Raw genomic sequence first — 20,800 nt, forward strand, 5'->3', positions numbered from 1 at the left:
TTTTTTTTTTTTTGGTCACAATAACTTTCTGTTTATATATAATCCTTGGTGCCTGGAAAAATTAAATGTCAAAAAGAATAAAGGATACTATGATAAATGAAACAAAGTCGTTATACTAATCCTTTTTTTTTTTTTGTTCCTTTGCGAAGAATCTCTCGTAAAGGTAAAATGAAATGATATTCCTCTGTATTGGTTCTAGTCTTTCTTGTTGATAGTTCGATCTGAGAAAAATAAAAAAAGTTCATTCATTGATCATAGTTTATCCATTATTCACTAATCACGATCCGATCCTTTTTTGGGGGGGTTTATTTATTTGTTTATTTATCTCGTCTTACACATCGTTTTGATCACGCATAATGAAATAACCGGTCCCTATCATCAGAGAGCATGTTTTGTCATTTTTTTGCTTGTCAGGACTAGAGGAATGACTTCAAATACTAACCATATGAAAAGTAAAAAAAAAAAAAAAAAATACAGATCATCATCATCATGACTCTTGTAGAAACGTCAGAGAATTTGTCTCCAAGTTAAAATCAATACATTGGTGATTGAAATAAAGAGTTACATTGGTACATTATTCACTTGCATCCAACATCAACTCATTAAAATGAGCACGGTCCACCGAATTGATGGTCTACATTTTTTTTTAAAAAAAAAAAAAAATGAATGACAATCATCATGATGACTTGCTTCACCATGAATAGAGTAAGGTTGAGAAACATAAATTTTTGAAAGATGAAGCATACGCACAGTAGATTGCATGATGGTCTTGTCTAACACAAGCCCTGTTCCACAAAATGCTCTCAATTCGGACAAACACGAATTGATGGATCTTCTTTATCGAGCGTTTCTTTTGTTCAGGTAATCTCATGCCTATAAAAGAAAATCTTTTTTTTCGGTTCATTTCTATATAAATATAGATATACATTTGGTTCATCTACGCACTTTGCAACCTCGTTGGGCAAAATAAATAGTACGAACAAGTCCTTCTCTCACAATTGCAACTGTAGATATATATATATATTTTGTCATCAATTGCAAAAAAAGAAAAACTAATATACGAAATAAAACGATAATAAATAAATGAAAAGAAATGATCAAAAGTTTTTATAGTTACTTTATTCAGAAGTTGGCATAATTCTTTTATATTTCAAAATGACCAGATAAACAAGATTGAGATAAAACACACCATATTGACATCAAAAGTTTTTTATTTTTTTATTTTCATACTAAAAATATAATTGTACTAATTCATCATAATTCTACATTGACAATCACCTTTTGTTCATCTTGTAACCAAGGAAGCTGATTCTTTGTATACTTGTACGCACGGAAGAGCGCATTGCTTTCATTGGGGAATGCAGGTAATAGTTCAGGGACCGAGTATTTTGTAAAGTATGGATTGATATATTCAAACACCAAAATGCCATCCACAGTTACTTCAAAGATACGACCAAACGCAGCTTCATTGACTAAAACATTACCATTCGGTAATTTCTGTGCCGCTATAAAAAAAAAAAAAAAAAAAAGATGAGCACATTGACGGATGATAATGAGAAGGATGATATATATATTTATATTACTTACAACCCATAAAAGGAGTGAAGAAGAATTCAGGTTGACGATCCTTGTATTGCCAAACGATTTCTTTGGTGTTGCGGTCCACCTCGATCACACGGGAAAAATTCACACTTTCATCAGTTCTAAAGGCACCATTGTCAAATATCAAAATATTACCATTGTCCAATTCAGTAGGATTGTGTTGTTGAGCCACAGTGTTGCGATCCAAATGCCAAATGACTTTGCCTGTAGTTTTTTCAATGATGATCACGGATGATACACTACGTAGACTTGCCAAAATATTGCCATCCTTAAGAGGGTAAACAGTGTTGATCAAAGGCCAATGTTCACGAGGATAATGAGGTTGAAGTGCAAATTCGGTTTTGTCCAGATGTTCAAATGCATGCCATTTCCAAATCACATTATTATTTGCATCCACTTGCTTGATAACATCACTGTATACATGACTGGGCGCTTCTGATCCATGAACACCACCTTGGATTTGTTTTCCTTGTTCTTCTGAGAGAGCTTCCAATGTAGTATACAAGATAGATCCATCATCCAAATGATGCGCGTCATGATGAGCATAGGAATCATAATGTGATCGTACAATTTTGCCTTGAGGGTCCACTTGTAGCATAGCTCCACCACGATACTTTTCCCACATCAAAAATAGATGAGGTGCTGTCGGTAATGCACCATTGAATGCTAAATTTCCATTGGATAAAATACGAGCATGACGTCCAGGTCGATAAGGTAAATGCCATTCACGCACAGTTTCACCATGGTTGTTGATCAAATATACCTCGCCATTAGAACTAAGAGGTGCGAATAAAGTATACCCAGGTTGTACCTTGTCTTGATCTACGGCTGTCAATCCAATATTACGTCTTTTCAAGCTGTTTTGTTCTACTATAGTCATATGGGATATAAAAAAGAGTTAAGCGACAACAAAAAAAAAAAAAAAAGAAATTGCTTTATATACATACATAACAGTCGGTGATTGAAATAGTGGAACTATATGTTTGTTGTACACATTTTGTAACAGAAGCACGCCATCTAATCGTTTTCGTTGTCATTTGAGATATGGATAAGAATAGAATTAAAAAAAAAAAGAGAGAGAGAATATATTAGTATATTTTTTTTATCCCAATTATAGTGTACATTCATTATACACTTTTACACCCGTTCAAACTTACCTAGAATATATATATATATCGACAGCATAAAGGTTTTTTAGGTTGCTCTTTAAAAGATTGGTTGGTGTACGTCCATTCCAGTTCACTTTTATTGCATTCTTGACCAATAATATAACTTTGATATAGATTATCTTTGTTTTAACAGTAGAATGCTATTGTAGTTTTTGATAAGTAATGAAAAAAAAAAAGGAAAAAAGGAAAAAGAAAAGAAATGGTTGAACTACAAAATAAAAAAACCTTTCCCTCAATTTTTTAACCCAGCTTGATTTTTTTATTTTTCTCGTTTTTTTTTTTTTTTTTTTTATTTTTTTATTTTTATTTTTTTATTTTTGTCTGGACGCTTTCTTTTAATTAAACGTCATGACGAAAAAAACCAACTTTACCTTCCAACCAGCACAACGCTTGAAATATAAACCATTGTCTCGACCAACAACAACAACAGATATCCATCCAACTTCCACACCTTCGACCAAACGCCCACGTCTTGCACCACTTCTTCTTGGTGGGGCATTTCTATATGTCACAGCAACTTATGTTAGTATGATTGTCTTCAAAAGCAAACAAGACACTAGTGATCGTAGCCATCCATCCAATACTCCAATCTCAAAAGAAACAACAATAACAACAACACAGCAAGTAACACCTGCTAATTTTGACACCAGTTCTATTTGGGGTCAAGTGGCGACGAGTTATGACAAGGAAATAGGATGGGATGAACGTGTGATGGGGATTGGCTTTTTACGACGCTGGTTAGTTGGACAAGCACAAGGCGATGTCTTGGAAGTCTCGACAGGCACAGGACGTAACTTTGATTATTACAAGCCCAACAAGATCGCCAGTCTCACTGTAACAGATGATCATCCTTCCATGCTTGACCAGGCAAAATCAAAGTTTATTCAACAGTACAAGGATAAATTCCACCACACTTTTACTAGCTTCCAATCTGCCAATGTCGATCGTCCTGAATCATTGGAAAAACAGCGTTATGATACCGTCGTTGATACCTTTGGTCTATGTTCATGTGCTGATCCTGCTGGGGCCCTAGTATCTATGGCTGATGCTTGTAAATCTGAAGAATCAAGGATTTTATTATTGGAACATGGTCGATCACATTATGATTGGTTGAATCGTCTCTTGGATACAAATGTAGATAAACATGTGCAAAAATGGGGTAAAGAAAAAAAAATAATAATGAAAAGTTGAGTAAAGTGATTAATATTAATATCTGTAAAATTTAGGTTGTTGGTGGAATCGAAATATTATGGATTTATTTGAACAAGATCGAGTCAAAGAAAAAGTAGAAATTGTTAGTGTATCAAGATGGCATTTTGGTACGACATGTTATGTGGTAGCGAAACCCAAGAAGAAGAAGAAGAAGGATAATTAAACAACAATAGATAGATGTGATGTGTTTTTTTTATAGATAGTGATTTTGTGTATTATAGTTGTTCAATAAAAACTTAATCTTTTTGTTTTATTTTATTGTTATAATTCTCACAAAAAAGGCAAGTCCGAAGAGACGGCACTGCATCCCAGGAAAAAAAAAAAAAGAAAACCCATCCTTTTTTTTTTTTGTTCCTTTCTTTTTCTTTTTTTTTTTTTTCTTTTTTATTTTATATATATATATATATATATTTGAGAATACAATGATATCCAAGGTCCAAGTAGTGGGTGCTTCCATGTCAACATTTACACGCACCATTCGTATGGCTCTGGAATATGTCAAGGTCCCTTACGAACAAATCTCTGCCTTCCCACACAGTGAAGAAATCAAGCAATACAATGCGTTTGGTAAACTACCGGCATTATTGATTCCTGGAAGACCAAAACCCATGGTAGAAACATTGGTGATGCGTACTTTTATTGATGCGACTTATGGCAATGACAAGACAAGATTGACACCTTTAGACCTGGAATCTCAACTCAATGTCAATTTTTGGATAAGTAGTGTGAGTGATCATGTCTTCAAGAATTTAATCTTTGGTGTAGCCAAACCACGCGAAATGATGGAAAAAAGGAACGAATCGGAAGAGGCTATTCAAGAACGGTTGAGCAAGTCGATGCCCCTGGCTTTACGTACCCTTGCTCACCTCAACGATGAATACATGAACTCAGAAGGTCCTTATCTCTGTGGCGATCAAATAACATGGGCTGATCTTTATTTGTATCCTTGTATGGCCGATATGTTTTCTCTACCTGAAACTCAACAATTCAAGCAAGTGGCTCCCAAGATTTGGATTTGGTATCAACATTTTGAACAATTGGATTTAGCCAAGAATACTTATTCTGGTTCCGTGGCTCAACAACGTGCATCTTTGTAATTTCAGTATTATTATTTTTTTTTTTTTTTACTTTAGTAGTAGATCTATGTATTCTTTTTTTTATTTTATTTTTTTTTATTAATCATGAAGAAATAAATGTGATGATGATATATATATATTATTTTTATTAAAGAATATGGGAAATTATGCTACTGGATGATGTTGATGATGATAATAAAAACAAAGATATATTCTATATTCTATATACTACAGTGGGATGAATAATAAAAAAGAAATGATTGTATCTATATTGTTCATGGCTGATTTATTTCGACCTGTCACGATATTCTGGATCCACAAGTTGAGCATACTTTTCAATAAGAGTCCGTTGATCATCACGTAATATTCTATATAAAAACATATTAGTATCCGTCAGTTTCCTTCTTCTCTTGTTTTACCTTGGTAATTCGACTTTCAGAGTAACCACTTGATCACCACGACCAGTCCCACGCATATGTTGAATCCCTCTACCTCGTAAAGCAATCTTGTCATCAGCTTGAGAGCCTTTTGGAATCTTTAATTCAACATCCCCATCGATCGTAGGTATCCGTATTTTGCCACCCAAAATAGCCTTGTAGAATGGAATCTTGGTATTTAAAAAAATGTCTTGATCTTGTCGACTAAAGATCTTTGATGGTTGGATCTATAAAAAAAAACAAAAAAAAAAAATAGATTAAATAATGAAAAAAAAAAAAAAACTTGAGAGAAATACTTACATTGAGAGACACAAATAAATCGCCATGAGGACCATTACCTTTGAGAGGTGCATCACCTTGACCAACAACACGGATTCTTGCCTTGTTATCCACACCAGGTGGAATCTCGACTTGAACGGCTTTTCGTTCTCGTATTTTCCCAATACCTTGACAAGTACTACATTCACCACCTAGAGGAATGGCAGCACCAGCACCACCACATACCGAACAAGTTGTTTGCATATTGAAACCACCCATTTGGACTGTTTGTACACCACTACCATGACATACTTTACAAGTTTCTTTTTTAATACCTTGTTTCATGCCATTTCCTTTGCAACTCGAACAATTTGTCACTTGTTGAATATGTACTGTTTTCTTGGTTCCCTTGACAGCTTCCATAAATGTAATTGTCAATGGTGTCTAAAATAAATCGATAAACCAAAAAAAAACTGAGTAAATAAAAAAAAAATCATATGTGTATTTTTTTTTTTTTTTTTTTTACCTGTAAGTTTTCACCTGTCATTGTTCGAAATCCTTCACCCATACCAGCTGCTTGTTGATAATGACTTGCTCCACCAAAGAATTGATTAAAGATATCATTTGGATCAAATCCACCAGGGAATCCTTGACTACTTGTTTGACTATAAAATCCACCAGGACCAAATCCTGGACCAGGTCCACCAGCAGTAGAAGGTCCACCTTATATTAACAAGATGAGTTACAAGATAAAATTCATAATTTAATATGTAACTTACCTTCAAAACCATAACCATATTGATCAAATTGAGCGCGTTTTTGTTCATCCGATAACATTTCATAAGCTTCTTGTACTTGAGTAAATTTTTCACGAGCATTTTTTTCTTTGTTGGTATCTGGATGATATTTCTTGGCCAACTAACAACATAAAATAAAATTAAGAATTATGGTCACACACAAACACTTTTTTTATTTTTCAATGTCACATACTGCATAATATGCTTTTTTAATATCATTTTGACTTGCTGATTTAGATATACCAAGGATTTTATAAGGATCTTCCTTTTTCATACCTGCAGAATAGACACCTAATATATATATATATATATAAGATTAGTATCCATTTCAAAAAAAAAAATGTTTCCTTCTTTACCAGAGGCATGAAATGTACGCTAGAATTAAAAAAAAAAAAAATGAATTAGTTAATGTGTTGAGACTTTTTCCTAAAAGTTTTTATTACCTGTTGTTGATATAGACAAAAAGGTGATATTGATTCTAACAATCAAGTAAAATATCTACATTAACGTGTTGGTGTATTTTTAATTAATGTTTTTACTTACTAGGGCGACATATAGATTGTAATGAACGACGAGAAGGTTGTAATAAAAAGTAAATAGTGAATCGAGTCATAACACTGGTGATAGATTTCCTTTTATTTAAATGTAAAATGAAAGAAGAAGAAAAGAAAAAAAAAAAGAAAAAAAAAAAAAAAAAAGAAAAGTAAAAAGGAATTGAAACCCATGATGAAAACTTGATGATCGGACATCTAACCCAATCTCTTCATCTCTTGTCCAATAAACCCATAAGGGAATATCTAAAATCTATATGATTATTTATTTTCTTATATCAACCTAAAATGTTATCATCAATCCATCAAAATATAGAAATTATACTTTTGCATTCCCAATCACATTGAACCTAGAATATCGGTTGTGCTTTGATCGGAGTTGATCTCATATTTTTTTTTTTTATTTTTTTTTCTCTTTTTTTTTTTTTTTTTTCTTTCTCTTTTCCATCTATACCAATACATGTATGTACAAATGATATAAATAACAATGGACAACGTAAATTGTTAAAGTTGCACTTATTACTATAAAGAAAAATAGAGCTGACCAACTTTCTCATTTATTTTATCATAGGAATTTAGAATAGAATGTGACATTGTCTTTTTTTTTTTTTTTTTTTTTTACTTTATAATTGTTTTAATCTATTGAAATAAAAATCTATATTATAAACACCTTTTTTCTTTCTTTATCAAAAGATATTGAATCAACATTGAACAACATTTTCCATATTTCTTTATATTCTCTACAGCGAATAATGATTTTTTTCGCGCACAAAATCCACTCTCATTTGGCTTTCCAAGTTTTGTTTCCGAGCAAAAATGAGCCTCCATGGCGCAATTGGCTAGCGCGTCTGACTGTTAATCAGGAGGTTGGTAGTTCGAGCCTACCTGGGGGCGACTTCTTTTTTGTTTTTGTCATCATTCATATTGTTAAGGTGTTAAGTATTTTTTCGTAATGTTAGGGATTTATTTGTAATCGAGTGGATGATTGATTCGTAAATAAAGTGTTAAGTGATTTTTTGGTTTATGGGTTCAAAATTGAAAAAATAAAACGGATGATTGTAAGTTAATAATGTTTATAGTGAGCACCAGTACTTGATTACGCAAGCACACGTATAAGTAAAGAGATAAAATAAAAAAAATAAAGTAAAGTAAAATAAAGACTTGTTCCAAATTTGGAAAGTAGAAGAAAAATAAAATTGTTCTGAGTTGAAATAGCGAACAAAGTGAGCCAATCAAAAGTGATGATCCACAATACAAATTAAGTTGAGGATGGAGAAGAAGGAGATTTATTCAATAAAATAAGTAAATATGATTAACTGATTAAAAAAAATATAAAGAAGAGGAAGGATATTTATACTAAGAAGAGGTCAACGAAAAAGAAAACGAAAGTCAAAAGCGAAACAAGAATCAATAACGAAATGAGTTTCGAAAACGAAATGAATTTCGAAAACGAAACGAGATTCAAAAATGGAATGAGAATCGGAAATGAAATAGGAGTCGTAAGCGACATGAGTAAAAGAAAAAATTTTTTTTTTCTTTTTTTTTTTTTTTTATTTTTTAATTTTTTTTTTTCTCCAACAAAAGTGTTGGGTGATTATTTGGTTTATAGGTTCAAAATTGAAAAAGTAAAACGGATGATTGAAAGTTAATAATGTTTATAGTGAGCACCAGTACTTGATTACGCAAGCACACGTATAGGAAAAGAAATAAAATAAAAAAGAAAAGTAAAGTAAAAAAAAATAAAGTCTTGTTCCAAATTTGGAAAGTAAAAGTAGAGTAAAATTGTTCTGACTTTAAATATAGAACAAAGTGAGCCAATCAGAAGTGATAATCCACAATACAATCAAGTAGAGATAAAAAGAAAAGATTTATTTAAAAAAATATAATGTTTATTGACTAAAGAAAAAGAAAAATAAAGGAAAAAGTTGGGCTATTTATACTCTTTTTGTCAGATGGACAGAGGATGAAGATTTCCAGAAAAAACATATTTGAAATGAAACTTTGAAAATAAAGAAATATTAGGGATAAAAATATATATGAATAATAAATCACTGAGATAAAAAATAGGTAGAAAAATCGTACCTAAAAAAAATCTTTTTATTGTTTTTTGTCTTTTATAAATTTTTTTTTTTCTTTTCTTTTATTATTATTTTTTTTTTTTATACGACAATCCACGCCCCAGACAAAAATGGTCCCCATTTTATTTTTTTGTCCAGGTATCTCTGCGTTTTACTTTCTTGACAAAGGAATGTTCCATGGCGGAAGGCATTACATCCCCCAACAACCGATGGAGAAAGCGATTACGTTCCTTTACATATTTTTGACGACTGATATTGTCGGTTGGTGGTTCCAGATGGTCATGAATCAGGTTAATTACACGGGGAAATAAGTTCTCATCCTCCTCCCTCACTAATTCTTGTTGTTTCTTCTTTAGTATTCCAAGTTTGTATAGGTAGGATGGCATTTCCAAAAGCAACAATTGTTCGCTGTCTTGTGGTGTCGTTATGAATGGTGTAGTGGGATTAAAGAAGGGTTGGTTATTAATATTCATATCTTTAGTCCATTCAGATTCTTCCTTTGTCTCGTCTGTTTCTTGTTTAGGGTTAAACAGCTGTTGGGAATCGATCACCTCGTTATTAATGGTAGAATGTAAGGTAAAATCGAAGGGATCTAACATGGTAGAAAATTCTTGTGGGACTATATCTTGTGAAATTCCAGAGTCATTATTCCACGAAGGATTTGACGCGAAGATGTCCAAGGTCAATAGGTCTTCAAGGGAAGTACTTCTTCTAGGTGTATTCATAATGATGATTTTATTATTATTTATCTTCCCTTCTCTTTTTTTTTTTTTTTTTTGTTTGTTTGAGGATGCTGATGTAGTTGTAGGTAGATCATTGTGGATCATATTATTTAATATTAATAAAGATGCTAGTGGTGATTGCTGATAATATTAATGACGATGATGATATGCAAGTCTCTCCTTTTTTTTTTTCTTTTCTTTTATTATTTTTTTTTTATAAGACAAAAGTAAAAGATAATATCAAGATGATGATATTAATGATGATTGTTCGTATAGTGAGCACCAGATCTTTTTTATAAAAAAGAACAAAAATAATTTAAGAGGAAAATGAAGATTGATCCAAAATAGGAAATGATTTGTGGAGATTAATGGATGATTAAATTAAGTAAAATAAAAATGATAAAAGTAAAAAGGAATGGATGAGGTGTAAGAGAGGTAATAAGGTTGATGTAGGATGATCGTGGAGCAATTGGTTAGTAATAAGATAGTTTATAGCAAGGTAAACTAGTCGATTGGGTAATCGATGTAAGGAGAAAAAATAATATAAGTAAAATATGATAAAAAAAGAAAAGAATCTTGATTGTAAAAGTTTTAGATGATGATTATCCAAATACTTGAATAAAAAGCTTGATGATTGTTTTGATGAAAAAAATAAAACTTAGGATGATTTGTTCCTTAAGAGTGGCCAATGTGATTTTGGTTAAAAACCTTTTTTTTTTATTGAATAAAAAATATATAAAAATGTTGACGAGAAAAAAGAAAAAGGATTGTTAAAGAAAGGTAACTATTTATATAAAAAAAAAAAGTGCCATCGTAAGATGATTCTTAAAAAAAAGGGGTGAGAAATTGAACAAGAGGGTGAGAAATTGGACAAGAGGGTGAGAAATTGAACAAGAGATTTTTTTTTTTTTTTTTTTTTGTGATTTTGGAAGAGATCCACATTTAGTTATCAAGGATAATCAAATCAGGATCTACAGTAAATGGATGGATGATTGATTAACTTGATAGATGGATATTATTATTAATATAATAATATTGTTATGGATTTATTTGCTTTTGGGTGGATGATTGATTTGTAAATAAAGTAAAAGTTAATATCAAGATGATGATTGTTCGTATAGTGAGCACCAGTTCTTTTGTATAAAAAGAACAAAAGTAAAATAAAAAAATATAAATGTAAACCAAAAAGGAAATGGATGTCTTGATGATTTGATCACAGATGATGATGATTAAATAAATAACTTGAATAAATTGCTTGATGATTGCTTGATAATAATAAAATAAAGATAAAACTTAAGATGATTTGTTACTTAAGATTGGCCAATATAATTTTGGTTAAAAAAAAAAAAAAAAAAACCTTTTTATTGTATAAAAAATATAAAATTTTGACAATGTAAAAAAAAAAAAACTAAAAAAAGGAGGGATATTTATATATATAAAAAGAAAAATAAGGTTGGACATTTCTCAAACAATGGAAAAAAAAATCCAGTGTTTGATAAATGTCAAACGCAGGAAAAAAACCAATGTTGTGATATATGTCAAATTTAAAAAAAAAATATTCATGAAAAGAAGAAGGAAGACGAGAAAAAAAAAAGGATGTCACGTATGGTGTTTGTTATGATCAATGTACTGATGTTGTTGATGATCGATTCGTAGATGTTGTTTTGTAGCGAGTATATTAGTTTTGTTGTGATAATAAATATGGTTATATAATTGGGACGAGGCGTTGTAGATAATCAGAATTTTTTATTAAAAAAAAATTAAATCAAAAGAAGATAAAGATCATTTAAAAAAATAAAAGCCATATCTTTTTAAAAAAAATAAAAAAGAGTCCAACAAAAAAAAAAGGAAATATCTAAACTACCCAAAACCAAAAGGGAATTGATTGTCACAATTGTCAGAAAGAGAGTTGATCTTTCCAAAAAAGGAAGGCTGAGAAATATAACCTACTACAGGACGTATCAAGGATTAGAGATCAGATGCCACTACATGTATCAGGACGCAGCGCTACCTTTCAGAAACGTGGGTACGACACGCAGAATCACATTTCCTTCCAAGTCAATCCCTTCCAGCCAGCTTTCGACGTTGCGTAACCATAATAGAGGATTTTCTTGATCATCACCATGGAAACGATCGGGTTTGTCAATAAAGTGTTTAATGTTGACTGATACGTGTGGTGCTAATACTTGAAGTTAGCTATGCTTCAAGGATTACTAAAACGTAATCACGTGTGTAACTTAATCAATAAAATAAAAGTAATATACAAGGTCCAAGGATCGTTCTTCTTTAGCTTGCGTATGATTATCCTAGTGGTTTCATTTGTGCCTCCAAAGTCCCTTATGATTTTTTTTTGATGAATTTGTTGCGCATTTCGATGTATTTGTGCACTTGTGGCTTGGTTGTAGGTTTATCGAACCTATCATGGACCATTTCCAGAATAATAGGGGTCACTTGATGATAGAGATCTTGACTTTTGTTGTAGGTTTCCATGAACTATGGAAATACCTGTCAAGAACGTGACAGGAGAAATGGTATAATATCAGTAAATAGACAGACAGACAAGACAGAAGTAATTATATATATGCTTACGGGAATATATTAGTTGTTTGATGAGAGTATTGAAAACAATGTAAAAGTAATTGTTGACCAAAGATAACAGATAGTTCCTTTCTTGTTGTAGAAATAAAATAACGTATTTATACCTAAACTAAAAAGGAGAGACTAACTAATGTATCACTGTTGTAATGAAGGAGAAAAAAACAAAAAGAAACAAAGGAGGAGAAAAGTAAATAAATAATTTTTTTTTTTTTTTGGTTGTTTGTTTTCATCTGTACATACATAATATTTCAGGGTCCGTAATTTTTCAAAATAGAATCAATGATGTTCCAGTGTGAAGTCTTTATTTTTTTTTTTTTTTTTTGTAGTCTTAAGCGACTTGACATTCATAACAATGGAATGACTATACTGTTACAATAGTGATATCTTTAATGATTGATTTGTAAGGAGCATTAATTCTAATGAAATAGAACAAAATATATATATAATTTTATTGATGATTTGATACATGTTGCCCAAAAATGGAAATATATTTGAAAGATGAGATCACACTTGTTAATGATCGAAAATAAAAATAATTTGATATACAGTACAATGCTTGATAATTCAAGTGATGATTATCCAAGAGAATAAAATATGAATTGATCTTTTTTTTTAAAAAAAAAAAGGAGACCAAGGTTATTGAAAAGTAATACTGTCATTAATGACATTGAGGTATGTATGTATTATAGATTCACAATATCGACTATTATATTTTATTCTTTGTCAATAATATGGTTTGTCCAAAAAAAAAAAAAAAAAAAGAAACTCAGGGTATAATCAATAATATATTAATAATAACACATCTAATCCTTTTTGATTCTAGAGGGTAAAAATAAGGAAGACACTAAAAGAGAAGCAAGGAGGATATGACCAATAAAATAAACTTGACGATAAGCAACCCAAGATGAAGTAAGAGAAAGTAAATCAAAACCAACACCAGCATAGAAAAGGGTAGATGAACATAAACACCAAGCCAAGATTGTCTTGATCGATGAAGGAGTATTTGACCAGGTAGGGAAGAGGAGAGCTATCCATTTTCGTAAAATGCCTTCTGCCATCACATCCAAGAATTCCATCAAAAATGTCGTAAAGTAACCGTAATGAAATCCATGCCAGATCGCTAAAAATGCCAATGTTCCCATCTGTGAACCTGTCTTGGATCCCATCCATCGTAATCGTTTGAATACATGATATTTGGACCAGTAGTTAGTATTGATATTAAAACTACCAATGATATGTTCAATGGATGTAGCTGTTTCATATTTGATTGGATCCACATTGGCCAAACCTGCAAAAGAATATTGTCCATTAGGTAATTGTCCTTCATATCCAATCCCAAACAGAGCCGTGGCACCTTTATTAAAATAAAACAAGAAATCAATATATCTTTGTACTTGTCCTTTTTTTTTTTTTTTTTTTACCTTCTGTCAAAAGCCATACTCCCAAATATTTTGTAAAAACAAATTTGCCTACTAACCAAAAGATTCCACATCGTCGAAGAAGAGGTAAACCAGCATAATCATCAGTCAAGAGGTAAGTTGTAGGATAGTGAACACCAATGAGTTGTTGTAAGACCAGATAAAAGATACCCCATATGGCACATTTGAATGCATACCGTTGCCGTTGCTTAGATTTGGAGGATGGATGAGGTTCATAAAATTGTAGCCATTCCTGATACAAAGAGAACGAAAACTGAGGACCGACCAAAAACGAAGAAGGGAAAAAACAATAAGCTGCCACTTGAGACAAGGAAGGAAGGGTGGTTAAAGCTGTATTGGCACCAAAGGATAAAGGTCTTGATGTTTGAACTTTTTTATTTTCAGCAGTGATAGCCGTTATATTGGTTTTTATACCACCATCCATGAAATCCATACTAAAGCCCAATAGTCGAAGACAGAGAATACATTGTGTCATTGTCCAAGAGATGTCATAATCATCCGCTGCCATGACATAATATCCACCTAACAGATAAGCCGCATTAAAGATCCATACCCCAGCAACAGCCACAGTACGTTGGTATTGAAAAACAAGACAAAGGAAGTAACTGACGATCAATGTCAAGAGAGAATGATACACAGCCCAACCATTAAAGAAGGTAGACATGGCCAATCCAGACACAAGAACATATGTATTGCGTGTTTCAAAAGCCTTTGTAAATTGTTGTTTGATTTTTTCTTTTTCGTCTTCCTTTGCTTTCCTACTATTTGAGTAAAAGAGTGATTGGTAACATGCCGCCACAGGATACGCCAACAAAATGGTGAGAAGGAGACGCAACGATGATTCTGGTACACCTACTGTTTCTGATAAGATAGCACAAGGATGACGCATGAGTGATAATAATAATAATAATAATAATAATAATAATAATAATAATAATAATAATAAAACTCCAAGATTCTAAAAAAAAAAAGTTAAAGAAGAAGAGGAGGAGAGTAAGGAGAAAAAAGTGTTTTATAGGTCATTAAAAAAAAAAGGTACACCTGCATATATCAAGTTTGCCACTCCGATTGACCAAAGGGATGGTTCGTTATGCCACAGGAGAGAAAGATAACCCCGTTTGGTTTAACTAAGAGCAGTTGTTAAAATCATCATTATCATCATTGGTTTATTATTTGGATATAAATGAAAAAACAAGGGTACATAAAGGGTTTTTGATATAAACTAACTAATATAGGGATGACAGGAGGCTACATGTTCTAATAGTTGAGATTTTCGAATGGTTAAAGTATTATCACATTGTTGGCAGTACCAATACATCTTCACACTATCGGGTATCTTGTTGTCAATATCAAGAGGTAGGGTCGAGCTGCATGATGGTATATCTAGACTATTGTACCACAAATGAGGAGTAATCTGTACACCCTTCCGAATCACTTTATGATGAGTTTTGAATAATCATAATCATAATAATAATATAAAAACAAGGGTGAATAGAATATTTTTTTTTTTGCTTTGTTTTCAATTACCATCTTTCGGATTCCATGATCGAGGAATTCCTTGTTCTGTTTCAGAACGATAATGAGTAAACTATAATAAATAAAAAAAAAAAAAAGAATATCAGTAAATATTATTCATCGAGAGTTTGAACATACCATCTTCATGAATTGAGATGCTTTTCCCATAGTGAGTTCTGCAGAAGTTGAAGTTGTCATAAAAGTTACCAATTTGTCTATCACCAATAATCATATAGAGTATGAGTCTTCTTCCTCCTTTTTTTTTTTTTTTTTTTTATCACGATATCTCCTATTTTCCTTTTCCTTGTCTCCTATTCCTTTTGCATTTTACCTGAAAGGGATTGGACTTTCAATTGGAAGGCGGCTTCTACATCAGGTGTCCAAAACTCTATTTGCTCTGTTTCCAATTCTTGATCATCCAAAATATCTTGTATGGGAATTGGTAAAAATTTTCGTACTGATGGAGTGATCAAAGATGGGATGGATGAACGTACATGATCCTTGTCCATAGTCTATCAAAAGAGAAGTTTATATTTACAATGAATAACTAACTTTTTTTTTTTACTTACCCTATCCGCACCTTCACCTAATTTTTGATTAAATAATCTTTCCCATTCTGTTCGTAATTTGTAAGCCAATCGTAAAACATGTTGAGCCACAGCACTGGTCTTGAACTGAATCACATAAAATGAATCGGCTACGATCACAGAACAGTCTTCATTGGTATCCACTATACAAGAAATAAAAAAAAAATAAGATTGTAAATAAAACTAATGGTCATTGATGATCATTGTTCACTTACACTGTTTTGAGAAAAGCAAAAGAGCTTGTATACCTATGTCATAAAAATAGAGAGAATCGGTAAGAGATAAAAAAAACAGACTTCATTTTAATTTTTTTTTTTTTTTTTTTTTTACCTGGCACACGGATCATGCTCAATAAATAAGGTTTACTTGTTTCTAACAATTGGAGATAACACAAAAGTTGATTCTGGATTCCTTGTTCCACCTCAAGATCGTCTAGAATGATTGATAAATAGCGTGAGTAACAAATAACAGATGATCTCTGTAATAAAATATTACCTTTCCGGGTGTTCTCTTTAGATTCTCGGATCCAATCAGGATGATGTGCCATAGTACTCGTTGGATGAAGAGATAAGAAACCAGCCACTAAAAAAAAAAAAGGTTAGTTCTGTTTTTTTTTTTTCTTGATCAGATGAAGATGGTACTACCTGGTGCATGAAATACAAGTTCATCACTTTTTCTATATGGATTGTGGTCATCGCCTATTGCAAATTGTGGATAGAGGGATGAACAAATAATCAACTTTAATAGTTGAATAGTGTGATCGTCTGACATATTCAAAGTTGCTCGTCGTTCAAGTCGTTTCAAGTTGTTGCCCATAGAGAATTCCAAAGCACGAATATCCACACGATCATCATCATCATTGTCACCTAAAATTTTCTAATTATTAGATATCATAGTTATATATATCATATATATATTACCATTGTAACCTTGGTTCATGGATAAGATCCGTCTTTTCTTTTGAGATCGTTGACCAAATCTTTCTCGTTTCAATTGATCACGCTGTAGGTAGCGAGATTGTCGTGTTTCAGCCTATAAAAAAAAAAAAAAAGAAATCGTTAGTTCAACAATCATTAGATTTCTGATTTCCTACATTATTGTATTCCATATCATCATCACTGTCTTCCTCTTTCTCTGGTTGAAAATCCTTTAATATCTTTTCAAATTGTCCACGAATCTTGGTGATCTAAACAAATAAAAAAAGAATAATACATTGGATAATTAACGATAAAAGGAATAATATCATTTATTATTCTTACTTCATAAAGTCGTTGTTCTTCAATGCCATGTTGTCGACACCATTGTCTAGATGATCGCTAGTAATAATAATAATAATAATAAAAACCAACATGAATGTCAACTCCCCTTGCATTTCATACTTTTTTCTTTTTTTCCTTTTTATTACCTTTCTGTCGTTTTTGATTCCCAACCAAGCTTGCCACACGTTCAATAATGTGAATGGGTCTCCGTGACGGGAGTCAAATGATTTTTGATTCTAAAAGAAAGAAAAGCAGGAATCAGGGATATATTTCTATTTCATTGATCCTTTTGTTACCTTTAAAACTTGTGTATTGGAGGGGTTGTCGACAGAAAGATGAACAAAAGGAGATTGTACACTCATGCACGCCACAAGGGTCAAAATGGGGTTTTCCACACAAAGTACCTGAGAAAATAAAAAAAAAAGGAAGATCAAGTTAGAACAAAGACAATTATTATTTATCATATTACATAGCCAAGTAAAATCATTTTTCCAATAACAGCATCTACAGGAAGATTGGAGAGAGCTGTTCCTAGATTTGTAATAGATTCCATTTCATCTAGTGCACCCAAGTTTTGTAAACATGTCACTGAAGCTTCGATCGCCATTGCTGACGGAGCCTAGAATACAAATCATTTATTTGAAAAAAAAAGTATAGGATGAAAATAATGAGAACATGCATAAAATTGTTGTTTCCCGACATGTCATCCTTTTTTTTTTTTTTTTTTTTTTTTTTTTTTTTTTTTTTTTTTTTACCTCCAAGTAATCAAAATTTCTCGGATCACCCAATTGTAAGGCCTTGATATTCAACACGATAGGTTCCAATGCACCCCTTTGGATTTCAGGTACAGAATAGTCGTTCAGATGTAAATATTCATTTTCAGAGTATAATCTATAGCATTCACCAGGTCCAGTTCTTCCAGCCCGTCCTGCTCGTTGTTTTGCACTTGCTTTAGAAATCCAGAATTCCGATAATTTCTTTCTATTTGTTGTTGCTTCATGACTTGATTCCTTGACTTTACCTAAAACAAAAGAAGAGGTATTATTTAGTTATGGTCGTGAAGAACATGCATATGTAATGTAATATCATCTTTTTTTTTTTTTTTTGTTTTACCAGAATCCACAATGAATCGAATACCATCAATGGTGACACTTGTTTCGGCACTATAAATATATATATATATATAAGTATATTTGCATTATCTCCTTGAAAACGATCACTTACATATTGGAACTAATGATGCACTTTCGTATACCTTGAGGGGGTATATCAAAGATCTTTTCTTGATCATCAACAGCGACAGATGAATGTAATATAAGAATAATCCATTTTCTAAAGGAAAACATAGTGCATTAGCATTGCATCAACATATTTTCATTACCACTTGCCTCGTTTTTTCAGCATAGATTTTGAGTTCTTGTTCTAAAGCCATGATCTATGAATGATGAATCCTTGTTTTAATGCAGTTCCTATTTGTTCTCCATGCGTATTTACCTCGTTGATTCCAGATAAAAAGATCAGAAGATCGCCACGTTCATTCGTAGGAATAGTTTCATCAATATGAGCCATGATGTTCAAATAAGGTGCTAAGCAATAACAATTGAATAAAAATATCATATGATTGTAATGTTAGTATACCCCCTTTTTTTTGTTTTTGTTGCCAGAGGTACCTGCATTCATACGCTCGGATCGACTAGGTATAGATTCCTAATAGTATAGAAAAGAAGAGGATGAATTAGTAGTTAGTCTTATTTACAATATCAAACACTTATACCTTGATAATAGAAGACTGACGTTTTTCATAAGCGGCATCATCAACCAATCTTTTATCTTCATGCCGATGATGATTCCAATAATGAATCTTAACATCATACATTTTACCAGGTACCTAAAAGTAGAGAGAAAAATGTATCAAAAAGTCAAGATATCTATAAACAGAAACATAGATGCAGATTTCTTTTACCTTCAGAGTAGGCGCATCAAAATAGTTGGCAAACAAGTCGGCATTGATGGTAGCACTCATAAGAACAACATAGAGATCTTTTCGAGCTTGAATCAGTCGTTTCAGCAGAGCCAGTAAAAAATCACCTAAACAAAGAAATAAATGAAAATAAAAGATCGTCAATGTGTTTTTTGTCGATAATATTTTTTATACTTTACCCATCATATGGCGTTCATGAACTTCATCTACTACAATCACATCGTACATTGATAACGATTGATCCATAGCGTATTGTCGTAATAAAAGTCCCTAAATTTTATTTTATTAAAAGAGTGTATCTACTATCCTTTTTTGCTCTTTTTCTCTTACTTCAGTGAGGAATAATGTCCTTGTTCTTCGAGTCTTTGTTCCTTCAAATCGTACTTGATACGCGATTTCTGATCCATATTCGTTCATAGTTTCATAACTAAATATAATCATAATCGAGCAATCAGTTACAAAAAAAAAAAAAAAAGAACCATAACACATTACCTGACACGTTTGGCAAGAGAAGAACAAGCAATTCTTCGAGGTTGGGTACATGCGATCTTTTGGAACCCCGCCTTCATCAGAATCTGTGGTACTTTTAGATTAATGGATTAGTCTTTTTTTTTTTGCATGAATATAGAAGTAAATATGTGATGTTACCTTGAGTTGATTTCCCACATCCGGTATCACCAGCAATCAAAAGTAATCGATGTTCTTTCAATGTATGGACAATGGCATTAGCAAATGGTGTAATAGGTAAAGCCTCTCTATTCTATATAGATAAAGTCAATAAATAAGTTTAAAATAAAGGAATAAGGAATATATATATATAATTGTACCTGATCTAGTTTTTTCCGTAATGAAGATTGTTTCTTTTCTTGGAAGTCATAGAATAGTACCAAAGCATGTCGCATCACTTCACTTTGCTGTTGAGGATCCATTTGTTGTTGTTGTTTGGTGGATGATCGATTGGATGGGATTGTTTGCTGTAACTTTTTGTAAAATCCTTGACACCACACACACAATATGTAGCGAAAGAAGAAAATAAGTTTTGCGTTTATTATTATTATTATTATTGTTTTTTTTTTAAAAAAAAAGAAGAAAGCAGAGCTTTACCTTCGAATTCATAATAGATCGGTGACCCGGTAGGAATCCACCAAGATACAAGACCTCGTCGTCGTCTTGAAAAAAAGAGATCGTCTGTTTGTTGATCCCAAGGTTGTTGTCGTTCGTCATTATTGTTGTTGTAAAAACAAAGTCCAGTGATATTTTGCTTGATGTATAATTGCGCCTCTTTGACTGCTTCTGATCGTTTGCCAGCATCATTCATCTGAATAAAAAAAAGATGTAAAAGATTCAATCATGTCAATAATAGAATGTAGATACATTTTGACTTACAATCGTTTTCATATTCCAAGCTGGAGCTAGTTTTGGTGTCACTTTGTAAGATTCTCCAGAAGGTAAATACCGTTCTTCGGATTCATGCTGTTGGTATTGTTGTCGCCTTCGCTTGGACATTGTTATATAAGTA

General features: G+C 32.0%; 7 protein-coding genes and 1 non-coding gene across 8 annotated transcripts; 3 read left to right on the forward strand and 5 right to left on the reverse strand.

The window, feature by feature from the left end:
- Positions 1 to 1,173: 1,173 nt before the first annotated feature.
- BX664DRAFT_327746 (PQQ repeat-containing protein) lies at positions 1,174 to 2,946 on the reverse strand. Its single transcript, XM_051544468.1, has 3 exons — positions 2,760 to 2,946; positions 1,588 to 2,619; positions 1,174 to 1,505 (listed from the first exon to the last, which is right to left on the reverse strand). Exons 2-3 carry the CDS (start codon positions 2,480 to 2,482, stop codon positions 1,255 to 1,257), a joined length of 1,146 nt encoding a protein of 381 aa, XP_051401077.1. The 5' UTR covers positions 2,483 to 2,619; positions 2,760 to 2,946; the 3' UTR covers positions 1,174 to 1,254.
- A 107-nt stretch (positions 2,947 to 3,053) lies between these two features.
- BX664DRAFT_327748 (uncharacterized protein) lies at positions 3,054 to 4,236 on the forward strand. The gene is made up of 2 exons (XM_051544469.1): positions 3,054 to 3,930; positions 3,998 to 4,236. Exons 1-2 carry the CDS (start codon positions 3,120 to 3,122, stop codon positions 4,144 to 4,146), a joined length of 960 nt encoding a protein of 319 aa, XP_051401078.1. The 5' UTR covers positions 3,054 to 3,119; the 3' UTR covers positions 4,147 to 4,236.
- A 157-nt stretch (positions 4,237 to 4,393) lies between these two features.
- On the forward strand, positions 4,394 to 5,206 carry BX664DRAFT_327749 (uncharacterized protein). The gene has a single exon (XM_051544470.1). It carries the CDS (start codon positions 4,406 to 4,408, stop codon positions 5,078 to 5,080), a length of 675 nt encoding a protein of 224 aa, XP_051401079.1. The 5' UTR covers positions 4,394 to 4,405; the 3' UTR covers positions 5,081 to 5,206.
- An 11-nt stretch (positions 5,207 to 5,217) lies between these two features.
- BX664DRAFT_327752 (DnaJ domain-containing protein) lies at positions 5,218 to 7,191 on the reverse strand. The gene is made up of 9 exons (XM_051544471.1): positions 7,095 to 7,191; positions 6,995 to 7,049; positions 6,908 to 6,926; positions 6,745 to 6,842; positions 6,534 to 6,672; positions 6,281 to 6,477; positions 5,797 to 6,198; positions 5,479 to 5,723; positions 5,218 to 5,427 (listed from the first exon to the last, which is right to left on the reverse strand). The coding sequence occupies exons 4-9, from the start codon at positions 6,823 to 6,825 to the stop codon at positions 5,346 to 5,348; spliced, it is 1,146 nt and encodes a 381-aa protein (XP_051401080.1). The 5' UTR covers positions 6,826 to 6,842; positions 6,908 to 6,926; positions 6,995 to 7,049; positions 7,095 to 7,191; the 3' UTR covers positions 5,218 to 5,345.
- Positions 7,192 to 7,922: 731 nt separating this feature from the next.
- On the forward strand, positions 7,923 to 7,996 carry BX664DRAFT_t42. The gene has a single exon. It is a non-coding gene; the product is annotated as a tRNA-Asn (tRNA).
- A 1,200-nt stretch (positions 7,997 to 9,196) lies between these two features.
- On the reverse strand, positions 9,197 to 9,957 carry BX664DRAFT_327757 (uncharacterized protein). The gene has a single exon (XM_051544472.1). It carries the CDS (start codon positions 9,903 to 9,905, stop codon positions 9,303 to 9,305), a length of 603 nt encoding a protein of 200 aa, XP_051401081.1. The 5' UTR covers positions 9,906 to 9,957; the 3' UTR covers positions 9,197 to 9,302.
- Positions 9,958 to 13,273: 3,316 nt separating this feature from the next.
- Positions 13,274 to 14,885, reverse strand: BX664DRAFT_277018 (MBOAT, membrane-bound O-acyltransferase family-domain-containing protein). The gene is made up of 2 exons (XM_051541347.1): positions 13,922 to 14,885; positions 13,274 to 13,854 (listed from the first exon to the last, which is right to left on the reverse strand). The coding sequence occupies exons 1-2, from the start codon at positions 14,826 to 14,828 to the stop codon at positions 13,304 to 13,306; spliced, it is 1,458 nt and encodes a 485-aa protein (XP_051401082.1). The 5' UTR covers positions 14,829 to 14,885; the 3' UTR covers positions 13,274 to 13,303.
- A 183-nt stretch (positions 14,886 to 15,068) lies between these two features.
- BX664DRAFT_277020 (putative ATP-dependent RNA helicase DHX34-like protein) lies at positions 15,069 to 20,785 on the reverse strand. Its single transcript, XM_051541348.1, has 30 exons — positions 20,668 to 20,785; positions 20,386 to 20,599; positions 20,109 to 20,275; positions 19,930 to 20,041; positions 19,774 to 19,864; positions 19,612 to 19,708; positions 19,461 to 19,551; positions 19,264 to 19,388; positions 19,075 to 19,188; positions 18,971 to 19,007; positions 18,795 to 18,886; positions 18,689 to 18,735; positions 18,525 to 18,632; positions 18,414 to 18,463; positions 18,056 to 18,321; positions 17,770 to 17,919; positions 17,597 to 17,704; positions 17,447 to 17,536; positions 17,301 to 17,357; positions 17,135 to 17,227; positions 16,962 to 17,073; positions 16,686 to 16,907; positions 16,537 to 16,623; positions 16,372 to 16,473; positions 16,257 to 16,289; positions 16,024 to 16,184; positions 15,786 to 15,966; positions 15,593 to 15,669; positions 15,467 to 15,527; positions 15,069 to 15,373 (listed from the first exon to the last, which is right to left on the reverse strand). Exons 1-30 carry the CDS (start codon positions 20,677 to 20,679, stop codon positions 15,162 to 15,164), a joined length of 3,369 nt encoding a protein of 1,122 aa, XP_051401083.1. The 5' UTR covers positions 20,680 to 20,785; the 3' UTR covers positions 15,069 to 15,161.
- Positions 20,786 to 20,800: the final 15 nt, after the last annotated feature.

Source organism: Halteromyces radiatus, assembly GCF_025201355.1.
Source record: "Halteromyces radiatus strain CBS 162.75 chromosome Unknown BX664scaffold_3, whole genome shotgun sequence".
Lineage (NCBI taxonomy): Eukaryota > Fungi > Mucoromycota > Mucoromycetes > Mucorales > Cunninghamellaceae > Halteromyces > Halteromyces radiatus.

Bases quoted from the DNA above. Each gene is read 5' to 3' on its own strand.
- BX664DRAFT_327749 (XM_051544470.1), top strand. From the start codon at position 4,406: ATGATATCCAAGGTCCAAGTAGTGGGTGCTTCCATGTCAACATTTACA.
- BX664DRAFT_277020 (XM_051541348.1), bottom strand. The intron at 16,185-16,256 runs GTAAGTGAACAA...TTTCTTGTATAG, and splicing joins TTTGCTTTTCTCAAAACAGT to TGGATACCAATGAAGACTGT. The intron at 15,374-15,466 runs GTAATTGAAAAC...CTCATCATAAAG, and splicing joins ATCATGGAATCCGAAAGATG to TGATTCGGAAGGGTGTACAG.
- BX664DRAFT_327752 (XM_051544471.1), bottom strand. From the start codon at position 6,825: ATGAAAAAGGAAGATCCTTATAAAATCCTTGGTATATCTAAATCAGCA. The intron at 6,478-6,533 runs GTAAGTTACATA...TGTTAATATAAG, and splicing joins ATATGGTTATGGTTTTGAAG to GTGGACCTTCTACTGCTGGT. The intron at 6,199-6,280 runs GTAAAAAAAAAA...GATTTATTTTAG, and splicing joins TGACAGGTGAAAACTTACAG to ACACCATTGACAATTACATT.
- BX664DRAFT_277018 (XM_051541347.1), bottom strand. From the start codon at position 14,828: ATGCGTCATCCTTGTGCTATCTTATCAGAAACAGTAGGTGTACCAGAA. The intron at 13,855-13,921 runs GTAAAAAAAAAA...ATTTTAATAAAG, and splicing joins AGTATGGCTTTTGACAGAAG to GTGCCACGGCTCTGTTTGGG.
- BX664DRAFT_327757 (XM_051544472.1), bottom strand. From the start codon at position 9,905: ATGAATACACCTAGAAGAAGTACTTCCCTTGAAGACCTATTGACCTTG.
- BX664DRAFT_327748 (XM_051544469.1), top strand. From the start codon at position 3,120: ATGACGAAAAAAACCAACTTTACCTTCCAACCAGCACAACGCTTGAAA. The intron at 3,931-3,997 runs GTAAAGAAAAAA...TGTAAAATTTAG, and splicing joins TAAACATGTGCAAAAATGGG to GTTGTTGGTGGAATCGAAAT.
- BX664DRAFT_327746 (XM_051544468.1), bottom strand. From the start codon at position 2,482: ATGACTATAGTAGAACAAAACAGCTTGAAAAGACGTAATATTGGATTG. The intron at 1,506-1,587 runs GTAAGTAATATA...TTTTTTTTATAG, and splicing joins CTTCACTCCTTTTATGGGTT to CGGCACAGAAATTACCGAAT.